The sequence below is a fragment of the Ascidia mentula genome, chromosome 8 (genome assembly GCF_947561715.1).
Source record: "Ascidia mentula chromosome 8, kaAscMent1.1, whole genome shotgun sequence".
Taxonomy (NCBI): Eukaryota; Metazoa; Chordata; class Ascidiacea; order Phlebobranchia; family Ascidiidae; genus Ascidia; species Ascidia mentula.
Window position 1 is genome coordinate 5,200,314 of NC_138573.1, and position 26,225 is coordinate 5,226,538.

General features: G+C 42.1%; 2 protein-coding genes across 10 annotated transcripts in view; both read right to left on the reverse strand.

Annotated features, from left to right (window-relative positions):
• Positions 1–419: 419 nt before the first annotated feature.
• LOC145910920 (bifunctional 3'-5' exonuclease/ATP-dependent helicase WRN-like) lies at positions 420–10,097 on the reverse strand. Its single transcript, XM_082998138.1, has 26 exons — positions 9,970–10,097; positions 9,622–9,828; positions 9,157–9,412; positions 8,951–9,049; positions 8,825–8,887; positions 8,391–8,665; positions 8,247–8,314; positions 7,987–8,170; positions 7,537–7,726; positions 7,360–7,466; positions 7,089–7,230; positions 6,634–6,756; positions 6,201–6,302; positions 6,038–6,117; positions 5,615–5,797; positions 5,312–5,468; positions 4,744–4,903; positions 4,229–4,379; positions 3,859–4,045; positions 3,561–3,708; positions 2,867–3,042; positions 2,373–2,535; positions 1,947–2,103; positions 1,328–1,405; positions 717–894; positions 420–657 (listed from the first exon to the last, which is right to left on the reverse strand). The coding sequence occupies exons 1-26, from the start codon at positions 10,089–10,091 to the stop codon at positions 568–570; spliced, it is 3,846 nt and encodes a 1,281-aa protein (XP_082854264.1). The 5' UTR covers positions 10,092–10,097; the 3' UTR covers positions 420–567.
• Positions 10,098–10,806: 709 nt separating this feature from the next.
• The window catches only part of LOC145912342 (uncharacterized), a 29,636-nt gene continuing 14,217 nt past the window's right edge, over positions 10,807–26,225 (reverse strand). For 8 of the 9 annotated variants that reach the window (XM_082999774.1, XM_082999773.1, XM_082999771.1 and 5 more), the window contains 28 exons: positions 25,958–26,131; positions 25,557–25,727; positions 25,330–25,434; positions 24,878–25,111; positions 24,404–24,623; positions 23,932–24,149; positions 23,468–23,681; positions 23,271–23,404; positions 23,091–23,198; positions 22,701–22,905; positions 22,219–22,403; positions 21,899–22,058; positions 21,507–21,715; positions 21,084–21,270; positions 20,632–20,856; positions 20,313–20,449; positions 19,787–20,008; positions 19,228–19,452; positions 18,775–18,993; positions 18,275–18,455; positions 17,750–17,974; positions 17,433–17,566; positions 16,945–17,166; positions 16,522–16,740; positions 12,999–16,295; positions 12,760–12,939; positions 11,817–11,939; positions 10,807–11,347 (listed from right to left, as the gene is read on the reverse strand). In XM_082999774.1, coding sequence (XP_082855900.1) covers positions 11,180–11,347; positions 11,817–11,939; positions 12,760–12,939; positions 12,999–16,295; positions 16,522–16,740; positions 16,945–17,166; positions 17,433–17,566; positions 17,750–17,974; positions 18,275–18,455; positions 18,775–18,993; positions 19,228–19,452; positions 19,787–20,008; positions 20,313–20,449; positions 20,632–20,856; positions 21,084–21,270; positions 21,507–21,715; positions 21,899–22,058; positions 22,219–22,403; positions 22,701–22,905; positions 23,091–23,198; positions 23,271–23,404; positions 23,468–23,681; positions 23,932–24,149; positions 24,404–24,623; positions 24,878–25,111; positions 25,330–25,434; positions 25,557–25,727; positions 25,958–26,131 — 8,301 coding nt within the window. In that variant the 3' untranslated portion in view covers positions 10,807–11,179. The remainder of the gene's footprint in view (positions 11,348–11,816; positions 11,940–12,759; positions 12,940–12,998; positions 16,296–16,521; positions 16,741–16,944; positions 17,167–17,432; positions 17,567–17,749; positions 17,975–18,274; positions 18,456–18,774; positions 18,994–19,227; positions 19,453–19,786; positions 20,009–20,312; positions 20,450–20,631; positions 20,857–21,083; positions 21,271–21,506; positions 21,716–21,898; positions 22,059–22,218; positions 22,404–22,700; positions 22,906–23,090; positions 23,199–23,270; positions 23,405–23,467; positions 23,682–23,931; positions 24,150–24,403; positions 24,624–24,877; positions 25,112–25,329; positions 25,435–25,556; positions 25,728–25,957; positions 26,132–26,225) is intronic. The other variant, XM_082999776.1, reaches the window with a different exon arrangement.

The window sequence follows — 26,225 nt, forward strand, 5'->3', positions numbered from 1 at the left end:
TGTGACGCCTGTACGCTATCTTGTCTCGACATGTCACTTTGTGTTCGTGTCATTGTTCAAACTCAGTGGAATGATTTGCTGCCTGGCGATGGGACGCCACTCTCAACGATTCGCCCCAACCTGTTGATTGTACCTATTTGGTGTTTGCCGAAGACGCTCCGCGACCAACTGTTGGATTTTGAACATATACAAGAGATATGTGCGACGAGACGCTGAAAAACCACCAACACCAAGTCAACAGAATACAGGGCATTACCATCTGAATCCCATGAAAATACATATGTTCTCTTTCTTGTTTTTATTAACACGTGCAAACAGATAGAATTCGCTCAAACGTATCAGAAACACCCAAACAAAAAATATGATAACGGAAATCGTTTACAGAAAACAGTTTACTGCATAGACAGTTCAAACCCCGACGGTTCTTCATAAATTACCGGCTGTCATGTGTAGTAGCCAATAGCAGCGCGGATTAGGACCAGGGAATGCGCACAACAGCTGCGAGAGTCGTTTGTCCCAAATACCATGGCAATAAATGCCGTAATCGGCCTCGCTCTTCGGTTCCCGTCAAATAAATTTGCTCTTGCGTTTAAATTGAAATTTTTTTGCCTTGGTGGTAGTGCCGCTCTTTCCCCAAGAAGGAAGTTTCCTTTTGGTCTGCGAAATGTGCATTTTAAGGGTAAAATACAATTGCTTTTATTGCTTTTTACCATTACCTGTGTTGTTCGTCTACCAGAGAAATATGACGATGTTTCGTCACCGGATGTGTCATTTGGACTTGCCAGCACCTGTTGGGATGGCGCGGCGGGCGAATTGAGAAATGGACGCGAAAAATTGGGTTTCATCTTTTGTCTGGCGGGTAGCGTGGGAAGAAGTCCCGGCTGACGAGCGGAACTAAACAAAAAATTCAAAAACAATATAGATGGATGCGTTGAAGTTGTAGATCAGTAAATGTTCTCATTCTTTTTCGCAGACGAAGTCTAAATTGTCCAAGGCAAAAACTAAAAGCAAGCGGAAAGTATTAATATATATGCATGTGGGACGTCTAAAAATCCATTCGCCAGTACAGGAAACACCAATTACGGACCTCTTCTATAACACTATCATGCGAAAATATTGTTTTAAAGAGAGGAGCAGATGCAAATGGCACGGATGACTCAGCAGGTGCCACGGATGGAAAACGTCTAATCCCTGTTTGCAGAAATAACGGGCGAACACAGACAAAGGACGGGAAATTTATATAACGGTAACACCGGAGTGGGGGTGTGAAGTGACGAGCCCTCAAGATGCAACGCCTGATAAAGCAAACACTGCCACAGCTTCACACCTCGGTGATGGATTATTGCGGTTGTTTTGCCTGGGAGCACGCACTGGAGGTTGAAACGATTTGTTTGCTGACGCGTTCCTGAAAAAAACAGAAGATTGTATAACTTGTGTTATGTGGTTCTTGATGTATCGCAGAGGCCTTGAAAAAATATATGTACTCAACACATAATATATTACTTGCTGTCTAAGTTTGACTAATATATACAGCCTGTTCAGTGTGACAGAGTGTGATCCTTAAATCAACAGATATAATTTTCCGTTAGGAAATCACCGTCACATGGGCGCTTGAACCGTAAGGTTCATGGTTTTATCGATGTCCATGTAATGATATTTGTCCAATTTCTTTTTCATTTAGGTCGGGCTTTCTTACGCAGAAATGATGTGATTCCCAATGCCTTCAACTTAATTTTCGTATTAATTTTTGTTTGCAAAGTAACCAAATCTGGAAAACGAAAGCAGACTGAATTGATGTTGGGCCGTATATTGTAACGGACGCCGGTGTCAGCGCTCCCCCCAGACGGTTGGAGGTTTTATTGAAACAAAGAACGAACCTCCAATAAAACGATTTGCGCCTGCCTTTTGTAGATAATTGACTAACGAACGAAACAAACAAAACTCACGAAGTTTGCTTTGCCGGCGGCGGCGGAGGAGGTTGTGAAGGTTGAGTTGTCACCGACATGCCGTAGTACTTCACAAGATAAGTACGGACTATTTTCAATTGGATCCAATCAACCGACGAACCGAGGCGATCTTTGATTGGCACAAGACGACTGATATCTATAAGGACGTGGTTAATTGTTTTATGGACTTGCGATTCATTGTACAGATAACAGGTGCTCATTATAGACCGTTTTCACAATTGCAGAAAAGCGTTAGGTAAAGCAACTGATGCTACGATGAGGATGGCAAGGCCAAGAAATTGGCGTGTCTTATGTTTTCGCACACACCACATTTTTGCCATGTCCCACTTCAAAAATCACTGGCAGTTTGAAAAAATGAGGTTTGAAACACTGCATCGAACAAATTGAAGAACTTTTTGAATTGACCTGAGTTGATTGGTGGCTGCCGGATGGTTTCTTCGATCAGTTTTATCATCTCCGGGGTAATCCCCAGCTGCCGAAAGCTGACCGGGTGACAAGCGTTTAAAGCGTCCGCTAGGTGGCCACCGAGGGTAGATAGTTGCAAACCACGTTCCTTTGAGATTTCCTCCTACAAGAAAATTGTTTTGAAAGATGCAAAAGATGAGGAAAGTTTAGATGTTTCTATTACTACATGCCGTTTAAATATTACGAGATAGAAGAAACACAATTTAAAATAAAATAAAAAATATCTACACAAAAAAAAGTCCAGAGGGTATTGATGATCTTCATTCACCTAAAGAATGGTTGGAGAAATAATCGAAACGTCAAAATTCGAGTTTAGTCAAGACAGTTTGGGTTGTTCTTCTTATTTTAAAGCCTAGATTCCTCTGTTGTGTACGGGTGCTTAAAAACACGCTTTCTTTCAAGCACAAACCTCAAGTACCGCAACTTTCACTCACCAGTGTAAGGCCTCGTTCGTGGAACAGATTGTAAGTGGTTTTCACAGAATCTTGCAAAGTCTCAGTCGGAACTCCGGTCTCGTTGCGTTTCCTTTCAGCCTGGGTTATCGGAAGATCAATATCGTCGACAAAGTTGTCACGACTGGCGCAATGTTCAGTGCAGTATGACTCGATCACTGTAAGAACACGGGGGCTTGTAATGATTCATACAGGTAAGATATAACGATACGTCATCGCCAGCAGAAATTAATGTAAATTAACTTTTTCACTAAATTAGTTCAAGAAAATGAGAAACCACTTTTATGCACAGGAATCAGCACACGATCCCGAAGCTTTTCCAGATGGACCGCGGCAGTTGTGAAAAATGTGTGTGCAAATCAAAAGTTTACATTTGAAACTTCAGAAATACAGATTTAAGTTGTTTTCTGTTGCCATAATCAAGTCCATTGTGTCACAGAGTTACTGACTTAACAAAAACAATCAGTATTCTATTAAGGTAGAAAGTGTTTGCGTTTAAACTGACAAACAATGCAGCACTAATACCGCATCAACGCAGCAAAAACAGGCTTAAAACAAGAATAGCGTGCACCAAAGACTACAAAAAGGTCTCAGCATATCCAACAAACATGTTGAGTTAGAGATATCACATATCTGTGTACATTTGAGGCTTACATGCACCAAAAAAGTATCTCACCTGCTAACACTTGGGAACCTATTCGTTTAACTTTAACTAAACTCATGCCGTCCACACGTAACATGCTCTCGTCGGAGCACGGACGAGCTTTGGAAAGTTCTAGAAGGTCCTTGTTGTTGGCCACCAGATGGGGCGGTATGTCCATGTCCTGAGTATTTACATGGTTTAAAATTACGCAACGTGTAACGATCAGCACAAATTCAAGTTTTTCAATAAATTATAACTTGTATTTCATTATATTTTTTTGAAAAAATGCCGCGAAAGCGGTGTATTCAAATCAAGAATCGCATTTCTTTACTTGTGCAATGTCGTTTCGCAGAGTGAGCAGCAGTCGGTAGAGTGGTCCACTGTGCTCGTCTGATTCGGCGAAGGATCTAATGTTCTGTTTCTTATTACTCGGGTTAAGCGGTAAATACGGACCAAGGATAAGTTTGTTCATTTGATCCTTTCTCAGCGAACCGGAACCGGGAACAATCGGGAGGATGCTGGAAAGCATAACAAAATTAAGGTCATTGATAGGATTATCTCATAAATTTAAGTTAGGAATCTTTTGGTAAAATACCTTTAATAAAGACAAAGAAAATCACCAGATGTTATGGTTAAAATTTGTATCTCTCTTAACTACAGATCTATACCAAAGGTCGTAACTAGGGTTAATATAATCGTACGTTCTGTTCTCAGTCGGGGATTGCTGCTGGGTCGGGTTAGAAGAGGTTCTCATTTCCTTGTTGGTGAGGTCGATTGTAGGAACCAACATCAAGGGAAGGTTGGGCGAAAACTGTCGCTTTCCCAACCACTCGACACCTTTTGAACCGAGTTCTTACAACAAGAAAACTTGTATTTATCACTTTTTTGTTACACGTTCGCGATCATACGGTTGCAGAATATCATCATTTAACACAGAACATCATTATTTAAGGTCTATCTCTTAATAACATACTCATATTGTGTGATAACGCGATGGCGAACACTGCGGCAGAGTATACAATACCACCACCATGATTCTTATACACACACGTTCAAGTTGTACCGCAGATTATGTGATGGGAAATGGGACATTTTTAGTACGTGTTGAAAATTACTTTAGGTTAGATTATGAGTCAAATGGCAACAGCATTGTATGGACTGTTGTTCCATCTTAAAACGTTCAAGCAGGAAATTTTATGTCAAACACAGAACTAACCTACAGAGGCCCCGAAAGAACCTTTCCTCATTTGTCGCTCCTTCAGGTATGATTCTGACAGGAGAGATTTGCCCAGAGCTCGCCACCATTTCTGTGAATGTTGGGAACCGCTACCAAAACTTGGATGGCAGGTGAAGCGATCAAACATCTTCTTCCCCTTCTGTGGACAAACATGTGGACAGGTTGGAATTTTTATTGCATGATGTTTTTTAATGGTAAATCTTGTAACATTGCTATGTTATATCGTTGACAGACACGCCTCGTGTGACCCAATATGTCTCCTTCGTTGTGACTTTTGGTACATACAAATTGGGGTTTGCAAATCCCGACGACAAAATGGACAACTTTTTATCAGTTGCCAATTTATGAGCATTATGCTTGATTGGTAAGCCGTTTTACATGATAAAATATAAATTATTAGTCAAAATACTCAAACATACTTCTAAATAAATCGAAAATGTCAAACAATAAATACATTTATGTAAAATCAGCCTAAAATATAAGTTTGTTGATGAATTTCCAAGCCCTAACTTTTGCCATTTTGTAAAAAAAGTACAAGCCGACTCACCGATCCCGAGAGAAACTGAACGGGCATTCCGAGTCCGAATCTCTCGCCTGTAATTTTCACTGCATCGAAAAGTTGTTTCGCTTCCTTGCCGAAATCGTGCGACTCATCCATGGGAACCGCCCCCTCCCCACTCTGGAAACCGGTTCCTCGCTTTGTCCTAAAGAAATAAATTGTTTCCGTTTTAACAAGAAGTATGCTTTAAACTCAAATCTTTAGAAGGTTTAGGAAAACTTTTTGCCCTCGCACATGTCCACGTGCCTAATATACAAACAGACGATGTTCGTCGAGTGCAAACAAATATACCTCGCACGGCAGTTGTCGCAGCATTTCTCTGTGCCCGAGATGCTACTTTCCGCCTTTTTATCAAAGTGGGAGAGAACAGCTTTGCGACGGCAGCTCGTTGTGGTTAAATACTGTTCCATCTTGAGGATCATTCCCGCTTTGTGGTCGCGAAACTTGGGCGAGGAGATGTCTCGCAGGAAGAACCTGTTGAAACCGGTTTGCGTTGGTATTCGGCCAAGATTAGGTGCTTGTCGCGGGGTTAATGGGTGGTACAGAAGTGAATATTTTTCGTTGTTACAGCAAGGACGAAAACAGTACATTAGTGGCCAGAAGATTGTTTCAAAATAAAAGGTGACTACACTCTAGCCTGCATTCAACAGAAACTTATGAAAAAGTTTTTCACAAGGCATACTTGGTCAACAGGTGTTGTGTTCGCAATTTTACCTGTTTGTGTTAAAATCGGCGGCGGTAAAAAATGTGTGGCACGTAGCAGGAAGACCATCCCGTCCAGCTCGACCAATCTCCTGGAATGAAAAATTTCCATCAAGCACAAAATAGCAGTGTTGTTCTGATTACCAAAGAACATGAACAACAAAATGTATTTTACTTGGTAGTAACTTTCTATATCTTTCGGTGCCCCGTAGTGAACTATACGACGCACATCCGGTTTATCGATTCCCATTCCGAAAGCCACTGTCGCTATTATGCACTAAACAAACAACACACGACAGCGATTAAAACATAAAAAAGTGTTTCAAAAATACCACAACAACCAACATTGAACAAACAAAAATGATTTGGTTAACACGGCGTAACGAAACGAGACAAAACCTTTAAAAACAACTTTAGGAAACAGGGGCTTATTTCAATTGTTTCATTGAAATAGCTAAAATCGAAAACACAGCCTAATCCTGATTATTTGTTCCTACCAGAAACCTACAGTCAGCGTTTTTCCGGCTTTACAGTGACAGTAAAATTTTATAAATAAAGCATTGTAGCATTATAGGGTGGACAAAAAAATAATTCACTGTTAATCTCACATCGACTTCATCCCTGACGAACTTGTGGTGAGCTTCGTTGCGTTTGTCCATGGAAAGACCGGCATGGTAGATCAGGCAACGCACACCAAGTTTCTTCACCACTTGACCAATATTCCCTGTTTCCTGGTTTAAAGAAGATACATCTCCTTAGTTTAAGTAAAACATAACTCTGTCCACAGCGTGTGCGGAATACTTGTTTAACTGTTGTGTGTTTCTGTGTTTCCCTAATCAAATTTACTTTTCCCGAAAAAATGTAAGACCTTTTTACAAACTTAAACAAGAAAGCCAAAGCTAATATGCTGCTTATGGATTATACGCAAACGTTTCGAACACGACTGCGTCCATTATCAGTGCAATTTGAGAACGAGCTGCAACTAAGAGAGCGCTGCGGCAGGCAGGCAACTGAATGACAACTGAACGGGTAAAAAGGTCTTGTAAACATTCCAAATTTTTACCTTTTTGGTTGGGCAATATATGATGGTGGGTCCGTCGAACGAGTATTTTGTCATTCCACGAACAGTTTTCGGTTTCATGAGGTTGCGTAGATCAGTGCTCGGGTCGCCAGACTTTTTGTACACGTCTAGGTACAAGTTGACCCTGAAAATTTCAATCAAAGACATATTCGAATGCCGGAATGTTGTCCGCTTGGAGCGAGAGGATTTGCACGAAAGAGTGACATGCTTTGAATCAAGTTTAATACAAATTTTTCATGCTAAACAACCAAACCTGTCAAAACTGGTGGAAGTAATCAGTGGGTTTTTCAGATTCAGAGAGTTACATATGTCTTTGCGGACTTCGGGCGTTGCGGTTGCGGTCAAAGCTATAAACGGAACCTGTAAAAACAAAACAAGTCTTGATAATAAATCTCTTAACCTGTATCACGTTATATGCTCATTTCTTTACATTGGGCAGTTGTTTTTTTAGCCTCCCGACGTTGCGGTAAGAAGCGCGGAAGTCGTGTCCCCACTGGGATACACAGTGAGCTTCGTCAACAGCGATCAGTGAAATTCCAACTTGGCGGTTAAGTTGAAGGAGAACGTCCACGCACGCCTCGGCAAACTCCGGGGTGATGTACACAACGCGGTAGTTACCCCTATGCATATACAGAATCTATTATTTCAGTCACAACGCAGAAAGCGTTGGGCCTAGTTTGCCCAGGGTAATGGGTTCAAACCTCATCGGGAGCTTGTTTTTTTTTCAGATCTCAATGCCTTGGCTGCAATGCCAGTTACCATATTTTGGTCCTTAAGTAACCCTTTGAACCGAAAGGTGCGTAAAGATAAGTGTAGTGACAAAAGTAATTATGCGCCAACACAAGCCGCACCATTGTGACGTAATGTTTCCGTCACTCACTTCATCATTTCAGTGTAAGTTTTGTGCTTGTCCTTCTGGCCGGATCCGAGGAAGCAGGCTGGGATGTTTCCAGTTTCCAGTTTCAACACCTGGTCCTCCATGAGGGATATAAGTGGTGAGATGCAAATCGCAGTGGTGTCCAAGTATACCGGTGGAAACTGGTAGCAAAGACTCTTTCCATAACCTAAAAGGAACTGAGTTAGTTATCGTCCAACTTACGGGGCCACGAACAATAGTTATACGTAATTACAGTCTACAACCTGTTGCCATGACAACACATTGGTCTCTTCCTTCGTTTAAAGCGGTGTTGATTATTTTCCACTGCATTCTGAAAAAACAGAATAAATCTTGGCAATGCAGTGCAGGACGTGTGTTGCGATTCCTGTGACCATTTTCATACTTACGGACGAAACTTTGAATGCCCAAAATACTCTTTTAGCACATCGATATACTGTTTGTCTGGTGGGATATAATTAGGATCATTTAGTGCATCACTGCTGTTCAACTGATCCTGGGCATTATCGTCTGCATCCACTAAGTCATCTATATCATCAAAGTCATTGTCGGGAATGGGACAGAAATCCACATCCACATCTGGTCCATTGTCGCTGTAACTTGGTTGGTAGTTTTCATAGTTGGATTGGTTATAACTATTGGAATAACTGGTGGTTGCAGATGTCTGGAACAGTTAAAAAAATGAATACTACTAGTTGATGCACATACTTGAAAATTATTTGATTTTACCAAACCAGAAACTGAACTATACATTCTCTGAAAGATTAAAACGATAAATATGTTATGAAATATCTGATAAAAACACAAATCCAACAAATATTACCAAATTATTATATTCTGAACCTTGCTTGGTACTGTTTCTTTGGCTAAACATTTGCTCAATTGCCTGTTAAGATGATAAAAAACTTCCAAATTTGTAAAAAATAAAACCACCCAATCGGAATCTTACCTCAACTTCATTTAAATCAATGTCATCCTCAAAATCATTGTCAGCCATAATGTTAATTGTAGAAGAGTTAGGCTGCTTTGATTCTTTACTTTCCATACTCTGTTAACGGACAGGGTTTAAATGTGCTTGCCATTGTTATTGTAGCAAATTCATATATGAGTTAGTTGGGCCCAAAACTACTCAAGTTTTTTTTTGACAGAACTCACTTCACATATGATCCTTTCTTCTTCTTCCAGCAAATCATCAATGTTATCCAACCCTTCATCTGCAAACTTCTGCTGAGAATGGCTTCGATTCAAAACTGGACTTTTTGGTATGGATTCTGAAGGGTTGGAGTTTAAACCGCCAGAGGAGCCCTTGTTTATTGCTTTAAATTTGTAGGATTTCTTGGGTTGTCCTTTTTTTACATTTTCCTCCTCAAAACTGCTGTTTATTTCAATGCAGTCAGGTGAGGATAAGAGTCTTGGAAAATAAAAATAATATAAATCCAGACTGTATGCAAGTTTAGCAACAAAATGATATTAAAGATTATTTAACAAATGCACATTGAGATGCAAAATTAAACAAGAGAAACTAGTTTTGAATGTGTAAAGTCTTTACATGTCAAAAAACAAAGCAATTATATTGCTACTGCAACATACGTCACAGAAACCAGCAATGTTAGTACAAACCTCTCTTGTTTTATTGGTGTTAAATATGATGTTTCTTTTACATCTTTTTTCAGTGTGTTATCATTTTCACTATTGTTGTTAATCTCCAAAACTTTACATTTTGCATCTTTCTTGACAATTTCCTGTCTTGAGTTATTGGCAGAATTTGAAACCATTGTCCGAACTTTTTGCAGGTCTTTAAAGACTCCATTTAGCAGTTCTTCAATGCTATTATGTACAATCTGTTTTATGTTCCATTGAAGTGCAAAAAAAAACATTTCTAAAATCATTGTATAAAAAGTAATAAACACACTGCTTTTTTGTCGGAAACTGGGTTTTAGTTTGTTCAGAACTTTAATGGAAACTTACCAAGATTTCGTGTAAGAGGAGATATTTTCTTGCATCCCATTTTCCTCAAGAATTCCAATAATGTTGTGACCTTCGTCGCACATTTCAATGAGCCTGTCTATCACACTGTCCGTAAAATCCATATTCGCCAGTACCTTAAAACATCTTTACATCGTAATTTTCATACAATAATTTAAACAATTAGCACAACACACAAATACACAGCATTGGTACTGCTGCTAAATCACTGCTGTGTCGTATAATGTCTTTTATTTACCATACATGTTACGAATTCGCTTTCCCGCGATTGTAGGGGTTTTCCCTGATTGGTTACAAAGTTTTGATAGAAACGATATGTTGTCTGGTTGGAATTATCCTACTGAAATATTAAACAGTGTATTATTCACAATATTAAAAATACTTTGGTATATTTTTGGTTATTTTCACTGTCGCTGTTATACAGCATGCAGCCGGGAATAAACAACAGCATCACGTACTTCGTGGTCCCAAACTATTTGGAAAGATTCAATGCGCACCAAGGATAAGTTCACTCGGAAAAACCGGATTTCCAGAAAACTCATATCGCTCCACAAGGGCGTTACAAAGCACAGTTACGAAACCACTCACGATCTTGATGTCAGTGGAAATAACCAGATTTTTTTACAAGAGGGTCTGGCAAGTGTTGCGCAATCTTTAAATACCAGTTGTGCAACATTTACCAACATTATAGAAAAAGGTCGCCAATGGTCTGTTCTAAACTCTAAACACAACAAAGCCAAATAAGTCTGTTCTGAATACCTCGAACTGTTTTGTATCTGCCTTACAACTTTTCGCAGAGAGCGATTAAAAGCAGAGTGATTGTCCATGCATTTTTATTGGATAAAATTATTTACGAGAAGCGAATTAATTGAAATCACAAATATAGCGAACTACAGCGTTTTGTTGGTCCTGGCCAACGTAGTACAAAAGTGCAAATTCGTCATGTCGTAGTAAAAAGGAAAGAAGACACATAAAACAAGTATTACCATTGGATTAGTAAAAGCACATGATCGATGAAGAGATTTTGTTTATACAAGGTTAGAAACAGTTTTTAACATTTTAACGACGAAATAAAGAGCGTTAACTTTATATTCGAGATATAGGTGGAACTACGCGCAACAAAAACTATTAAATACACATATCAGATTTTAGGTTTGTGCAAAAAAGCTATGGGTATATGATGCGTGGTAAATTACGAAAGTAGATTATCCATTTCGTCCACCAGTTCGTCATCAGAGCGCTTGGAGGCCTGTTGAGACTGGGACTGAGATTGTGACTGGGATTGCATGTGCTCTCCCACCATCTCACCAAGCTCTTGGTTGTCTGCCAATGCCTGTAGGTTCTGCAGCTGGTGTTGTTCCTACGCAAAGTGTAATTAAGTTTAAGAGTAAATCATAGGAAGATTTTGCCTACGCTAGCACCGGGATTTTTGAGAAGCAAAAATGGCTTTATGTCATTTTCTCTAAGGCAGTGTTTCCCAACTGGTGTGAGCGACGGCATTATACAGGTGGTACGCAAGCACCTTTCCATAATTTGCGGATATAGTTCGAATTTAAAAATCGTAAGTGATCCCAAAATGTTTGTTACTTTATCCCCTAGGTTGCTTTGTAACACTCAATTAGGTAGTACACGTCGAAATTGTTTTACCTCCAAGTGGTATGCAACCACAAAAAGGTTAGAACTCACTGCTCCGAAGAGTTGAGTTAATTGTGCCAAATATTTTTGGATATGTGCCAAATATTTTCGTCCCTGTTTAAGTTATTTGCAGTTTGGCAATGTATAGCAATAATGGAACTGACATGTGTTCTTTTATGGATAGCGCTACTTACTTGCTGCACCATTGAATTATGGCTTCCTTGCAGGCCAGTTAGGTCGGAAATGGTGTCGTGAAGGATACTTTCCAACTGCGAGCTGCTTTGAGCTTGACTGTTAACCATTTTCCTGATAGCGCCCTGTTCAAAACAGAGTGTTTTATAGCAATACAACCACCACATCTTTGTTAAACAAAAAATCTTAACCTATACACATAGGCGTATCCAGGATTTTTTAAAGGGAGGGTCCAAATTTTTTTTTCGATTTTCCGGTGTAAACTAAGGTTAATTGTGGTTGAGAATCACAAAATACGAACGCCAGTGTTGGCGCAATTCGTCACATAAACGGTGGATTCCTGGCTTGCGCAATTGTGTAACGCAATGGAACACTCGCGGTAGTGTTTGCGCCGTGGTTTTATTACTACTACTTTCAAAGAAATATATTTGTAACCAAAAGGGATCAAATGTGGGCTTACATTATCAAGAAAACATGAAAAAAAAACTATTTTCCAAGCAGCGGCCTTATATTTCTCTTTGCACCTTGGCGAGCGCTAACAGTCGTTTCAACATGCTTAATATTGGCAACGTGTTTAACAACTAAAATAATTACCTTTACACACAAGAAAACCGCTTGCCATTACAACAACGTGACCACTCAAAAACGACAATTCGTCCACAAACTGACAAAAAATGACACTTGTTTCGTAACAATGCAACATGTTTGGTAACAATGCAAACTGTTCGGTAACAATGCTCCCTGTTTGAAAACAATGGTGTATGCAAGCACGATGCGATTTATAGGTCAACGTTAAAGAAAATTTCTGGTTTTCACGGGGATTTTGACAAAAAAATACAGTGGCGTTTATTTAGCCTTCAAAGCAGAACAAATTATTTCACATACCCTCCCCTGGATACGACCATGCCTATAATTGCATGGTTAGGTTTGTAAGATTCAAGTTACCTGAATGCCGGAGTTGAGTTCCTTTTCTGCATTCACATCATCTTCCTTCATCGAACTGAGCTGATCAAGAGTTTCTTGCGCTTTCGATCCCGCGTCACTCGGCGCCGAATCAAAATTCTTTATTGCTTCCTTTACCTGCTTTTGGATCTGTACCTGTGCTTGGTGCTGCTGTTGCGTTTCCTAATACGGGATAAAACGTTAATGAAGTGATATTGCACAATCGGTCCAAATATCAGTACCTGATTAACTTCTTGGTTCAGGTCATCAATTTCAGCTTGCAATTGATGTTGCATCTGTTGCTGCTGATTTTGGCTTCCTTGGGACCAGGCGCCAGCGTTGATTTCATTAATCATTCTTTGTAGATCGTGATCAAGCATCTGCTGTGAGGTTTCAGCGTCTTTAACTATTTCCAATCCACCTTTTTGAGATTCTCCATTCGCAGTACTTCCTTGACCATTTACAAGGCCGTCAATAATATTTTGAACTTGTTCTTCAATGGAAGCTACTTCTCCTTGACTTTGACTCTGAGATTGAGACTGAGAACTGCCTCCTGAGTTTGGGCAACACTGCACACGGATTTCATAATCTTCGCAAATCGGATGAGTCGTTTGGTCATCGCCAAGACAGGCCAATCCTGCGTTCACGTCACACGAAACCACTTGCCACTGCTGGTATGATACAAAGTCGTCCACAGTTCCGCCTACTGGTCGACATTCGATATCAACAGGGGAAGAGCAAATCTCATTTCCTGCGGCGATTACGTGAGCATAGGTTTCATTATCGTCGCGTTGTGGCAATTTTGGACGATCAGAATTTATCCAGTCCGTCCAATAGCAGGCTTCCGTTGTTGTTGTTGCTTCCGTTGTGGTTGTAGTTGCAACTGTTGTGGTTGTCGCCTGTGTTGTCGTAGTTGGTAGAGGAGTTGTGGTGGTGGGGGCGGGGGTTGTAGTGGTCGGTGGTGGTTTGGTAACCTTCTCGGTGGTGGTTGTTGGTGCTTGTGGAACAGTAACTGTCACAGGCGTTGTTTCACCAGATCCCGACTCTTCAGTGGTGGTTTCCACAGTGGTTGTGGTGGGAGGTGGTTTAGTAACCTTCTCGGTGGTGGTTGTTGGTGCTTGTGGAACAGTTACTGTAATTGGTGTTGTTTCACCAGATCCAGACTCTTCGGTAGTGGTTTCCACAGTGGTTGTGGTTGGAGGTGGTTTGGTAACCTTCTCGGTGGTGGTTGTTGGTGCTTGTGGAACAGTAACTGTCACAGGCGTTGTTTCACCAGATCCCGACTCTTCAGTGGTGGTTTCCACAGTGGTTGTGGTTGGAGGTGGTTTGGTAACCTTCTCGGTGGTGGTTGTTGGTGCTTGTGGAACAGTTACTGTAATTGGTGTTGTTTCACCAGATCCAGACTCTTCAGTGGTGGTTTCCACAGTGGTTGTGGTTGGAGGTGGTTTGGTAACCTTTGCAGTGGTAGTTGTTGGTGCTTGTGGAACAGTAACTGTCACAGGCGTTGTTTCACCAGATCCCGACTCTTCAGTGGTGGTTTCCACAGTGGTTGTGGTGGGAGGTGGTTTAGTAACCTTCTCGGTGGTGGTTGTTGGTGCTTGTGGAACAGTTACTGTAATTGGTGTTGTTTCACCAGATCCAGACTCTTCAGTAGTGGTTTCCACAGTGGTTGTGGTTGGAGGTGGTTTGGTAACCTTCTCGGTGGTGGTTGTTGGCGCTTGTGGAACAGTTACTGTGATTGGTGTTGTTTCACCAGATCCCGAACCTTCAGTGGTGGTTTCCACAGTGGTTGTGGTAGGAGGTGGTTTAGTAACCTTCTCGGTGGTGGTTGTTGGTGCTTGTGGAACAGTTACTGTAATTGGTGTTGTTTCACCAGATCCAGACTCTTCAGTAGTGGTTTCCACAGTGGTTGTGGTTGGAGGTGGTTTGGTAACCTTCTCGGTGGTGGTTGTTGGTGCTTGTGGAACAGTTACTGTAATTGGTGTTGTTTCACCAGATCCAGACCCTTCAGTGGTGGTTTCCACAGTGGTTGTGGTTGGAGGTGGTTTGGTAACTTTCGCGGTGGTGGTTGTTGGTGCTTGTGGCACAGTTACTGTGATGGGTGTTGTTTCACCAGATCCCGAACCTTCAGTGGTGGTTTCCACAGTGGTTGTGGTTGGAGGTGGTTTGGTAACCTTTGCAGTGGTGGTTGTTGGTGCTTGTGGCACAGTTACTGTGATGGGTGTTGTTTCACCAGATCCCGAACCTTCAGTGGTGGTTTCCACAGTGGTTGTGGTTGGAGGTGGTTTGGTAACCTTTGCAGTGGTGGTTGTTGGTGCTTGTGGCACAGTTACTGTGATGGGTGTTGTTTCACCAGATCCCGAACCTTCAGTGGTGGTTTCCACAGTGGTTGTGGTTGGAGGTGGTTTGGTAACCTTTGCAGTGGTGGTTGTTGGTGCTTGTGGCACAGTTACTGTGATGGGTGTTGTTTCACCAGATCCCGAACCTTCAGTGGTGGTTTCCACAGTGGTTGTGGTTGGAGGTGGTTTGGTAACCTTTGCAGTGGTGGTTGTTGGTGCTTGTGGCACAGTTACTGTGATGGGTGTTGTTTCACCAGATCCCGAACCTTCAGTGGTGGTTTCCACAGTGGTGGTGGTTGGAGGTGGTTTGGTAACTTTCGCAGTGGTTGTTGTTGGTGCTTGTGGCACAGTTACTGTGATGGGTGTTGTTTCACCAGATCCCGAACCTTCAGTGGTGGTTTCCACAGTGGTTGTGGTTGGAGGTGGTTTGGTAACCTTTGCAGTGGTAGTTGTTGGTGCTTGTGGCACAGTTACTGTGATGGGTGTTGTTTCACCAGATCCCGAACCTTCAGTGGTGGTTTCCACAGTGGTTGTGGTTGGAGGTGGTTTGGTAACTTTCGCAGTGGTGGTTGTTGGTGCTTGTGGCACAGTTACTGTGATGGGTGTTGTTTCACCAGATCCCGAACCTTCAGTGGTGGTTTCCAATGTGGTGGTTGTTATAGGCGGAGGTTTTGGAGTTGTAGTGGTTGTTGGTGCAAATGGAGGTGTTGTAACAACGGGTGGTGGTTCTGTTGATGGTGTGCACGATGAAGTGCAGTCGCATGACTCGACATCGTTGTAGGAGTACGAAATTTGTGTGCCGTTTTTGCATTTCATTGTAACAACCTTGTTGATAGTGGATGTAGGTTGGCAACAAGAACATTGGCTGTCAGCACCGTGTTCCGACCAAAAGAATTGACCGCGGCAATAACCATCGCAGTACGACATTGTGACTGGTTCCGTGGATGCACATCCTTCTACTACCATGTATTCTGGTTTACTGCTCACACGTCGACCGCAAGTGAAGCATTCCTGGGGTACGCACTTCAAGCAGCAGCCATCGTCTGTGGACTCCACCGATCCTCCGGTTGCTTCACAGGCGTCCTTGTCAAAGGGTGGACATGGCTTAGCGTAGCAAACTTCTACGTGGAAACCATCGCTGTTTATGTCCTCGCTGCAGCCGCATGTGCTGCACTGGTCTGGTGCCCATGATGATCCAGGCTGCAAAAGCAATGGCCACCAACTTGAATGCGTGATATAACTTCATTTACGCAGTTAAGTACAAATACATTTTTTTTACGCATCGTATAGTCTACTATATTTCCTTTACGCAATAATTTTACAGGTTTCAAACAATGAAAGCAAAAAATCGGTGTGCAATTATTCTTAACGTTATTTGAACAAAATAAACATCATGTTTCCACAATTATCTCATCGTGGCACTCACCAGTTTCGGCAGATCGTCGCCGCAACAAACATCTGCCGGAATGCATTGATATTGAATACAGCAGTCTTGGACAAACGAATCGAGTTGATAACAAGGCGAGCACAAAGGCAGTTGTGGTGCAGGACACCAGTAGTCCGTGCCAACGATCGTAACATCTCCTTGATCCATTATGCACTGGTATGCCGAGCAGTTGCCTGCGTAGCCCCACGAATCGCCCACCTACAAAATTATGGAAAAATATAGTATTTCAAGTACCGCATTTACCGACAGGTTGTATAGTACAAAGTTATCATTATGCAAGAAAAAATAACAGCCTAACGTCTATTTATTATTGGTTATTATTGTTAGCTGCTTATGAATCGCTGCCATTAATAGCTTCCAAATTCAAAACGTCCTTTAGGATTGAAAGGCTTGAACACTTACGTTTTTGCATTCAACATTTCCGCTTCCGTCCATGACTGGGCAACCGTTGGGTACACATTGACCGCAGCATTGTCCTGGGATAGACACATAGTCGTGACAAGGTGGACAGGAAGGGTTGCAATCAACAACGTAACAAGAAGGTGCGATGCAAGACGTGACTGAATCAGCTTCGCCCTCACATGAGCAGAAAGTGCATTCGTCGGGCTGCCACTCGTCACCGCTCTAAAAATTCAGGCAATGGTTGGTTTACATTTTCCAACACAAACTTCTTGCTCACGTGGGTTAAACCGCATAAAAATTTAACATAAATCAGTGCAGGGTTTTTTTTTGCTAGTTCTTCGTCCAGTTTGACATTAAAGCGTGTGAGTTTATATTGCAGGCATTTGTAGCAATATGCGTCATTACTAGTAGATTGTTGTAAATTTTGTGGCAAAAGCCATATTACAAATAAAGAAATGGCCAAAATAAAAGTGACCCAAAAGACTTACGTTGTGGGTCATTCCGTTGTACATGCATATGTTAAGAGCTTCGCAAGCGACAATTTTGCAGCCACGTTCGTCCACTGTTACAACGGCCGCCTGGCACTGTGAGCATGATATCACTTCCGGACAAGGCTTGGGCACTAAAAATATAAACTGATGAGAGGCCAATAGACGGGAAGTTAACGACTTCAAAATTTAGCAACGATAACCAAAAATCTCCGTTATAACAAAAACGTGTAAATGTCCCTATGTAAACTACGACCCTGTTGTTATCTGTTTTATTTCTAAACACAAACTTCTGCACAAAATTGAAGTATACGTACCACAGTCGTACATAGGGCAGCACTCCGTTTCGGTGGTTGTGAGATCATAGAGATCGCCGCAAACCGGAGCTTCCGGGCATGGGTTCAATGACTTGTTACAACTGCAATCGTACTCTGGGATGCACTCGCCCTCGTTGGTTTGTTCGGCGACGTAGCCGGGGGGACATTTTGGCACGGACACAGCGGGGCAATTTTCGCCTCCTTGCCCAAGTGGATAGTTGCAGGCTGGGAATTAACAATACGACATTTATAACACACCGGAGACCAGTGCAGTACTGTAGGTGACCCGTTTTGTGGGCCTATAATGGCTTGAATCCTTGCCTGTCACTTTGGGTGCTTACAAATTTTAGTTTCATATGAGTTTTTGTAGCATGGAAATTTAATATTTGTAGGAAGTCTAAGAAAAGCTTTGGTGTTGGCCTTGGCGAGTATGACGACTTCATAATTATGAAGAGAAAAGCCACAATTTATATGTGACATTTTAAATATTTATAGTTTAGAACCAATAAACGCACAGAAACTTACTGCAATCATACTGGGGACAACAGGGGTCGGTTGTCATTCGGCGGACTGGAACCTGGCATACACCGCATGTCGGAGTGGTCGCCTTGAAGCCGGGTTCGCAACCCCTGGTTGAGCAAACCACCTCGTATCCGGCAGCGCAACTGCATGACGTACAGGCGTCCTGTTCCCAAATCGCACCCAACTGCAAAACAGAGGCACAGTTGTTTGGTTGATGGTCGCAATAACGAACAGGAATTTAGAGCCAGGGCAAGTTTTTGCTTTACCCGATAGATTTTCGGTGGGCACATGAACTAAAATATCTACTGTTAAAATTGCTAGAAATTATTAGAAAACCAGGCGACAGATAAAACCTGTTTCGAAACGCAATATGCTAATTGTACACACAACAAATAAAAAAAAATGTCACTGTTTGGTATATTGAACAATTATACAGCATTTGTGGTGCATCGTATAGGCCATACCAAGAAAACAACTCTTTATCAAATGTTTTCGAGACTTACGATATGAGTGTTATTGTTTTGGTCCACGCATCTTTCATCACACTTCATGCAGCAACCATCGTTAGTGGGGACCACGTTGCCACCGTTGCTTACGCAAGTGTGCTCATCGAATGACGGGCAAGGGCTCGCGTTGCAGATAACGTTGTAGAAGCCTGAGGTCTGATTGACGGATGGTCCACATTGGCAGTCCGCACACGTTCCAGGCCACGTTTCGCCAGGCTGTACATAAAAGTATGTCAAAGATTATTTGGTAAAACTGTCATTGGAAATTTTTGCTGATTAAAGAGAAGTTGGTATTTTTTGTTAAACAAGAGTCAAGTTGAAAGCAAGTTGTTTCCTGTTAAACAAATTAAAAACAACTTCTTAAAAGTGTCTATCCATAACTAATAATGAAAATGTTCACTGGGTATGATGACGCACATTAATAAGCAAAGGCACCATTCAAGAACTTACAAGTTTAATTGCTGAACCATCCATGCAACAAACTGCGTCGGGTACGCATTTGTAGACAGGGCAGCAGTCTTTGGTGTATTGACTCAGAACGTAGCAGGTCGGACACGAGATAACTTCTGGCACAGCGCAGGTGACGTCCCCTGTGTTGATTTCGGTCACTCCGTTGCCATTCATTGAACACTTGTACGCCGTGCAACTATCCAGGTCTTGCCATTCCTCGTCAATCTACCAAAAATAGTGTAAGAAAGTTAACAACGTTTTTGTTCATGGAAAAGCTTTAAACGGTAATGAAGACATAAATCCGATACGACAGGCATAGATAGAGCTATCGCCCTAAACATAAACTAGTTGCCTAAAAAGTGGCTTCGCCCTCTCTATCCTGTCTGCAAGATCTGGAAGTTGTAATTGCTAGTTCGTTATTTCGCCTTTCGCAGAACGCCTCTACTTGGCCAAGATGAGTTTCAACTAAGTTAATAAATTGTATTTAAAGAAAACATTGCACAGACCACTAAGAAGTATAGGTCTGGCGTTGTTTGTTTATGAAGCGTAGCAACATTACCGATCTGCATATTGGGTTTCCGTCCACGTCCACATCCGGGCATCCGGTTTGGAAACAATCTCCGCAACATTGACCTGGGACTTGTCGGTATTCGGAGCATGGCGGACAGTAACTAGAACAGGATTCGCTGTAGCAAATTGTGTCGTAGCATCCATCGTCGCCTGGGTTGGCGACTTCGCACGAACAGGTCACGCACACACCGCGGTTCCACATATCTCCAGGCTGTTAAAACAGAAAAATATGACCACACTGTCGTGTTTACACAAATATTTTGCATAAATACTGCGTTTTATGTACTTAAAATAATAGCAACCAATGAATAAACTGCACCCATCTTCTGGAGGCTATGGTCCCGAGGGATCCACATAGACCATCAGGAAGGTACTCAACATTAACCAAACAACAATACTTCTGCTGGTAATTTCGTGTTTATTTTTTTGAAACGAGGTAAGGATATGTGCTAAAACATTTTGTATTGGAAAAAATATCTGGCTAAGAGCATAAGTGTAACAGTAATTTCACTTACCAAATAGTCTGTGCCGTTATCTCTACAGACACCTTTGTTTTCACAGGAGTAGCTGATGCAACCACAGGCGTCCTCATGGGTAATCTTGTTCTGGCACACTCCGCAAACCGTGTTGTCCTCCACACAGGCCTTGCACTCTGCAAATGCGAGCAATGGTAAAACAATGCAATTCAGTTTTCTCGAGCGCAGTAAGTATATTCTCAGGCACAATAACTTCCGTTTTCTCGGAAGCAAAAAGGTTTGCCCAAACCGGTTGCCCTTTGGTGTTTTATGGCGTGAACAAAAAAGTGTGTACGCTCAGGTCAAACAAACCACCTACCGCAAGTCTGTACAGGGCAGCAACTTCCCTCTGCGGTGACGACGTGTTCGAGAGGCGAGCAGGAGGGCGGAGATGGACAAGGGTTCCTGGAAGTGTTGCAGTGGCAGTGATACTGCGGAATGCACTCGTCGGGGTTTGTGATGATTGGAACGTAACCGGCCGAGCATTCGGGGACGGTTGAAATCGGGCAGTTCTCCCCTCCCTTGCCCAATTCGTAATTACAAACTGCACAAAAAGGCGGTTTATTGCGCGTGTCTGTGTTCATTTAATTTACTAAATTTGCTTTGGACAAACAGAATTTGCTAAAAAGGGATAAATTTTAAGTTTTTTGTCCCCCCGTGTTTCATCTAAATATTATAAAATTGAATGAAAACGTTGTACAAAAAGAAATATATTTTAGAAAAAGACTCTGCTATGCGTGGAGAGAAACAACAGGAACCAGAAAAGCTTACCGCATGTGTACTCAGGACAGCATGGATCGCTTCCACGAACCTGCTCGGCCACGTGGCACGAGCCGCAATCCGGAACGTTGGGTGTCCATCCTTCCGGACAGAACTTGGGAGTGCAAACTGCCTGTTGACCTTCCATACAAGAGCAAATAGAGCACGAATCATCGCTCGGAATCCAACTTCCTCCATACTGTACGATAATCAAACGAATATGTCAATTTAAACACTGTTTTTGGCATGTAGTGGTTTATAACGCACATTTTTCAAATGTTGATATTGAATTAGCGTTCTACCCCTATTCACAACTCGAAAAGTAACATGGATTTGCAAACTATTCAGGATACAAAATCACGAGAAAATTTTCCATCCAAAAGCTAGATCTAAAATCACTCGTAATTGTATCTAAAAAACGTTGTTTCGCTTTACCGGGTAAGTGTTTCCATTCTCGTCAGTGCAGTCAGTGCAAACGTTTGATGGTTCGCACTTGCCGTGCACCAAAACGGTATCAGGAGGACAGAAACAACCTTCGATCACTTCCTCATGTTGACAAGGGACTCCAGACACGAAGTTGGTGCAGTTCTGTTCGCAGTTCGGCATGCAAGGTTGGTAGACACGATCTCCCGGGCACTGAATGGCTGTAAAATATGTTTGTTCATTGAAGCACTCGTGCAAGCATTCCGTAGCTAAATTTAGGAGGTTATTTTATATCAAACCCACCAAATCGAAAGATATACTTTTCATGTTAGTTAATTATTCCGGTTTGCGACAGTGAGTACCAAAAATATCAAACTAGTGTCTTGTTTTTCAAACAAACTCACGGCACAGGTCGTCACTTCTCCAATCAACACAGATTCCTTCGTGCTGGCAAGCGCGCGCATAGCCAAACATTGCCTCGCAATAGGTGTAGTTGCCGCATTCTGCCGTATCGTACATGCAGATCTTGTAGAAGACTTCGGGGTCCAAAACAGCATGGCATTCCTACAAGATAGGGTGGTTAGCTAATATTCCTTGCTTTTATTGAACAAATATTTCCGGTGATTTGACAAAATCTTAACAACCTTATGCCATCGTAAGGCATCATGTCGATTAAAAAAAATAATTTCCACCAATATGTCGTAAGACCCATTGAAGCTTTTACCTCGAATATATTAGACAAGATGATTTCGCACTCCTCAGCGGGAGGTTGGCTGCACTCAGTTTTGTTCTTGAAGCAACGTTTCGATTCGTGGAAGACGAGCCAACTTTCTCCAAACTCCTCAATTTCTTCTACAACTTCACCGTTACGTTTGGTGAGATCATCCGACTGGTCGTTATTGCAAACACCTGTAGTGGACACCGGGTAAAATGTCAACAACTTTGTTGTTTCAATTAAACAAATTAATTGTTAACTAATTTCTTATCCAGAACGCACGTGACAAAGTGACAAAGACAATGCTAAAATGTGACTAAAAGGAACACAGCCCTTTAGAATTGAAACAAAGTCAAATTACATTAAAGGGGCGATCATTTTCACGCTGATGTCAAGTTCTGCATACATAAATGCACAACCCACAGTTCCCTGAACGCTTGTGATTGGTAAGATTGGCCAAACCAATGTATGCGTCGTTGGTCATTACTTACCACAAAGTCCCTCTGTACGATTGTAGTAAACTGAGTAGGGAACGATCAGACTCCAACTGTAATCGACGCCGGTGTAGGTAAGGGTTAGACCGATATCGGGGATAGTGAGATAGAAGAGGCTGATTCCCCTCATTTCAATATTGACTCCTCCGAATTGCGCTGGAAGGTGAGATTTCGTTTTTGTGATGCCTCCATTAACGGTGTACTGCAGATTTGAAGCAAGTTATGATCAACCTTTCAGATAAATAACTTTGGGATTGGTGTGTAATTTCTTACATACATTTAGGTGTACAATGCATATTGGAAAATACAAATTCAACCGTGTGTACGGTCGGATCGTTTGAGTGAAGAATATTTACTCACATACATACATATACGAGTTAAACTTACAGTGTAGTTCTGGTAAAGTATGACTTCTACGTCCCCATATCGGACCGTCATCTTCCTTGTGCAGGTGGTGTCCGGTGCGTCTTCGCACGGCACGTTGTCCATCCATATCTATCCGAAATAAAAGTTCATTACACGAAACTGCATTTCAGACCAATGCGGCATCACATGGTGGTGTTTTACCTCATACTCGTGTGGGTGATTGCTTCGGTGCTCGTTGATGTCACGTGACAATACGAATGTGCATTCGCCCTGGAAGGGGTAGTAATACCCGTCGAAAGAGAAAAAGTGCGGGTCGCCCTGACCGAAACAATAACCTACGGAACATGTAATTGTTGAGGATACATGCTGTAATGCGCATTCACTCTAAAAACACTTACATTGGCATTCCCATCTGCACTCGCAACCGTCCTGGACTTGAACTGCCGGGAAGCCGTTCTGACACACAGGCTTATTTTCAGTGGTGCAGAGCACGGTCTTGTCGTTGGTTACTGTCGTGCAAACTCCTGGTGTGGTCATGACACATGTCAAGTCCACGCACAATTCTTCGTCGCCACGCAGCGGCCAAGTCTCGCCTGGCCTGTGAGCAATGCCCTAGAAGGCGATTCGAAGGGATTAGTTTGAAGAAAGGTGTCGTGGTTTAGTTTTGGATGGTTTATTTAAATGAAATAAAATCACAATGGAATCGAAATTGAATTAGTTTTCATTTCGGGCAAAGGGTTTTACGAGCATTTATGTTTTGCTTTTTTTTTTAACTTAACAGGGTTGTACTTTAAATTCGTCTGGCAAAGGGTTCTATTGTTGCTTTGCAAGCCAATCTACATACAAAACTATTTATACTCACATTACTGTCAACGCAGTCGCAGTCTGGTGGGGGTTTGGGGGTAGTGGTAGTGATTGTGGTTTCATCTTGGGGCACAGTCGGGGTCGTCGTGACGGGTTCGGTGGTGGTTGTAGTAGTGGTTGTTGTTGTTGTAGTAGTGGTGGTGGTGGTGGTCGTGGTGGTGGTTGGACAAGAGCTCTCAGGAATGCATTTAAGGTTGTCTTCATCCCAAACCTCGTCTGAAGACACAAAAATAGGATCTGCCTTTAAAATGGTCTAATGAAACGAATGAAAAAGTTCATTGTGACGCCTGAACATTTAGTTTATAACCCACTTGATTGGTTCCTAGAAAACTACATATCGAGTTTTAGGCCAAGAGTCCGATTGATCAAATTACGCAAAGATGCCCATAGCAACATACATCTCAAAAGGAAATGAGTAGTACTCTGTTTATCTCTTCACGGAAACTCTTAAAACGACGTGCAATGCTTACCATCCTTGCAAGTGACGTAACAGCCTTCGAGTTGTGGCCAAGGGCAGCTGGACGGATTCCTGTTGTCACAAGTGGGCGGGCAAGGATTGCCGCACGAATCGTATTTCCACTCGCAAGTCTCGTTGTCGTATGTCCCGTAACCGGGGTTGTAAGCCTCACACATGATCGGGCAGACGTCGTTGTTACGCCAGGTCACACATACACCCGCTTGGGCGCAGGCCTGAAAAGGTTCGTTGTTCTTATTGTTGCGAAGTGATTGTTTCATCTTTATTCATCGGACACCGTTTGATTATTATTAGCAAAATCAACCTTTACCAAGTTAAACTCAAAAGAAATACAACCACCACCGTTTCTCGATATGATCCTATTTAAGGGAATAAGTAAATGTCGCGCCAGGAAATTCAGTTTAGATTTCAGTTAAGCAAATTTTCAAACATCGACGATAAGTAAAACCACAAAAGCAAGACACCACACCTGAGCGTATTCAGCCACAGCCGTGCAGAAACACTCGCAGTCACCACCAAAATCGCATCCGCATGTGTCGTACAAACAGCGTTCGTAATACGTGTTCGGGTCCACATAATCGTGACATTGCAAAAATGCGTCGCCGTTGATGATGCTGCACTTCTTCTCCGACCATGGGGCCCTTTCCGGGTGAGCATTGCATGGGTGTTCTGGTGTCGTGGTGTTAGGACAGGTGTCCATTGTCTGTATGTAAATGACCGTGATTTTTAGTTATAATATCTAGTACATTCAATCAGCTGCATTGTTTGTTTTAATACATACACACGTTTAGGCGTATATGGAAAGTATTTTACTTTCACTGTGCTTTGTTAAGAAAAACCATCACAAAGTACGATTTGCTTAATACTCAGCATTTGTATATTGCATATGTGCAGATGACGGGTATTATAAGTAGAACTCACCCTCCAGTCGTAGCCAAACTCATTGGGGTCGGCCGCTACGTCACCGTCCCTCATGGTGAAGTCATTGCTGATGTCTCCGTTGTAATCTCCGCACAAACCGCAAACCTGCAAACCCACAATGTCATCAAATTGGAACTTAACCAACAAGCTTAGCCAGAATTTGTATTTTTAGGTTGTTTATGAAGTCAATCGCAGGCCCATTTGAAAAACTTTAAATTTTTCTTTACCTTTGTCATATGCCGGGGTTGCAGACGGACTTTCACTGCATTTTCGGCGTTCCAACGCAGATCGATGCCTTCTGACGTTTCAACAATATGGTATATGCTGCCCTTCCTTATATTGAAAGACACACCTGACGGCATCGCGGGACCAGCGTTAAAGTCACTCACGCTCACAATCTACAAGAAACGTCAAATGTCAGAATAAAAAATGAACCGCAAAAATATGTAAGTATTCACCTAGGTTAACTTATAACTTGTTAAAGCAGTTTTACTACATTTTTTAGAAAAGTCTGCTTTAAACAAGAAAAGTATTGCTGATAATGCATTAATTAAAATTTTTTTTTGTGCAAACAAAGATCTGTGTTTTCAGGCACGCTGCGTATATAATTCCCGAAAGCAAAATTTACCGGTTCGCCGTCGCCTTTAGTGAGAAGAATGAGTTTGTCGTAGAAGTAGAAAGAAACAGCCTTCGTGCAAGTCACTTTGTTGTTTCCGCACGGAATGTTTTCTACGATGACACGGAAAGTTCCCGTGGCTGAGTTGCCGCAAGCATCCTCAACAAGGGTGTAGTCACAGTCTCCCTGTGAAGTTTTGAAAGTTGTTTTTTTATTTCCGAAAGAAATAACAAAGTGTCCCAAAGAGCACCCTATCATAGAGAGGGTATACAGAAAAACG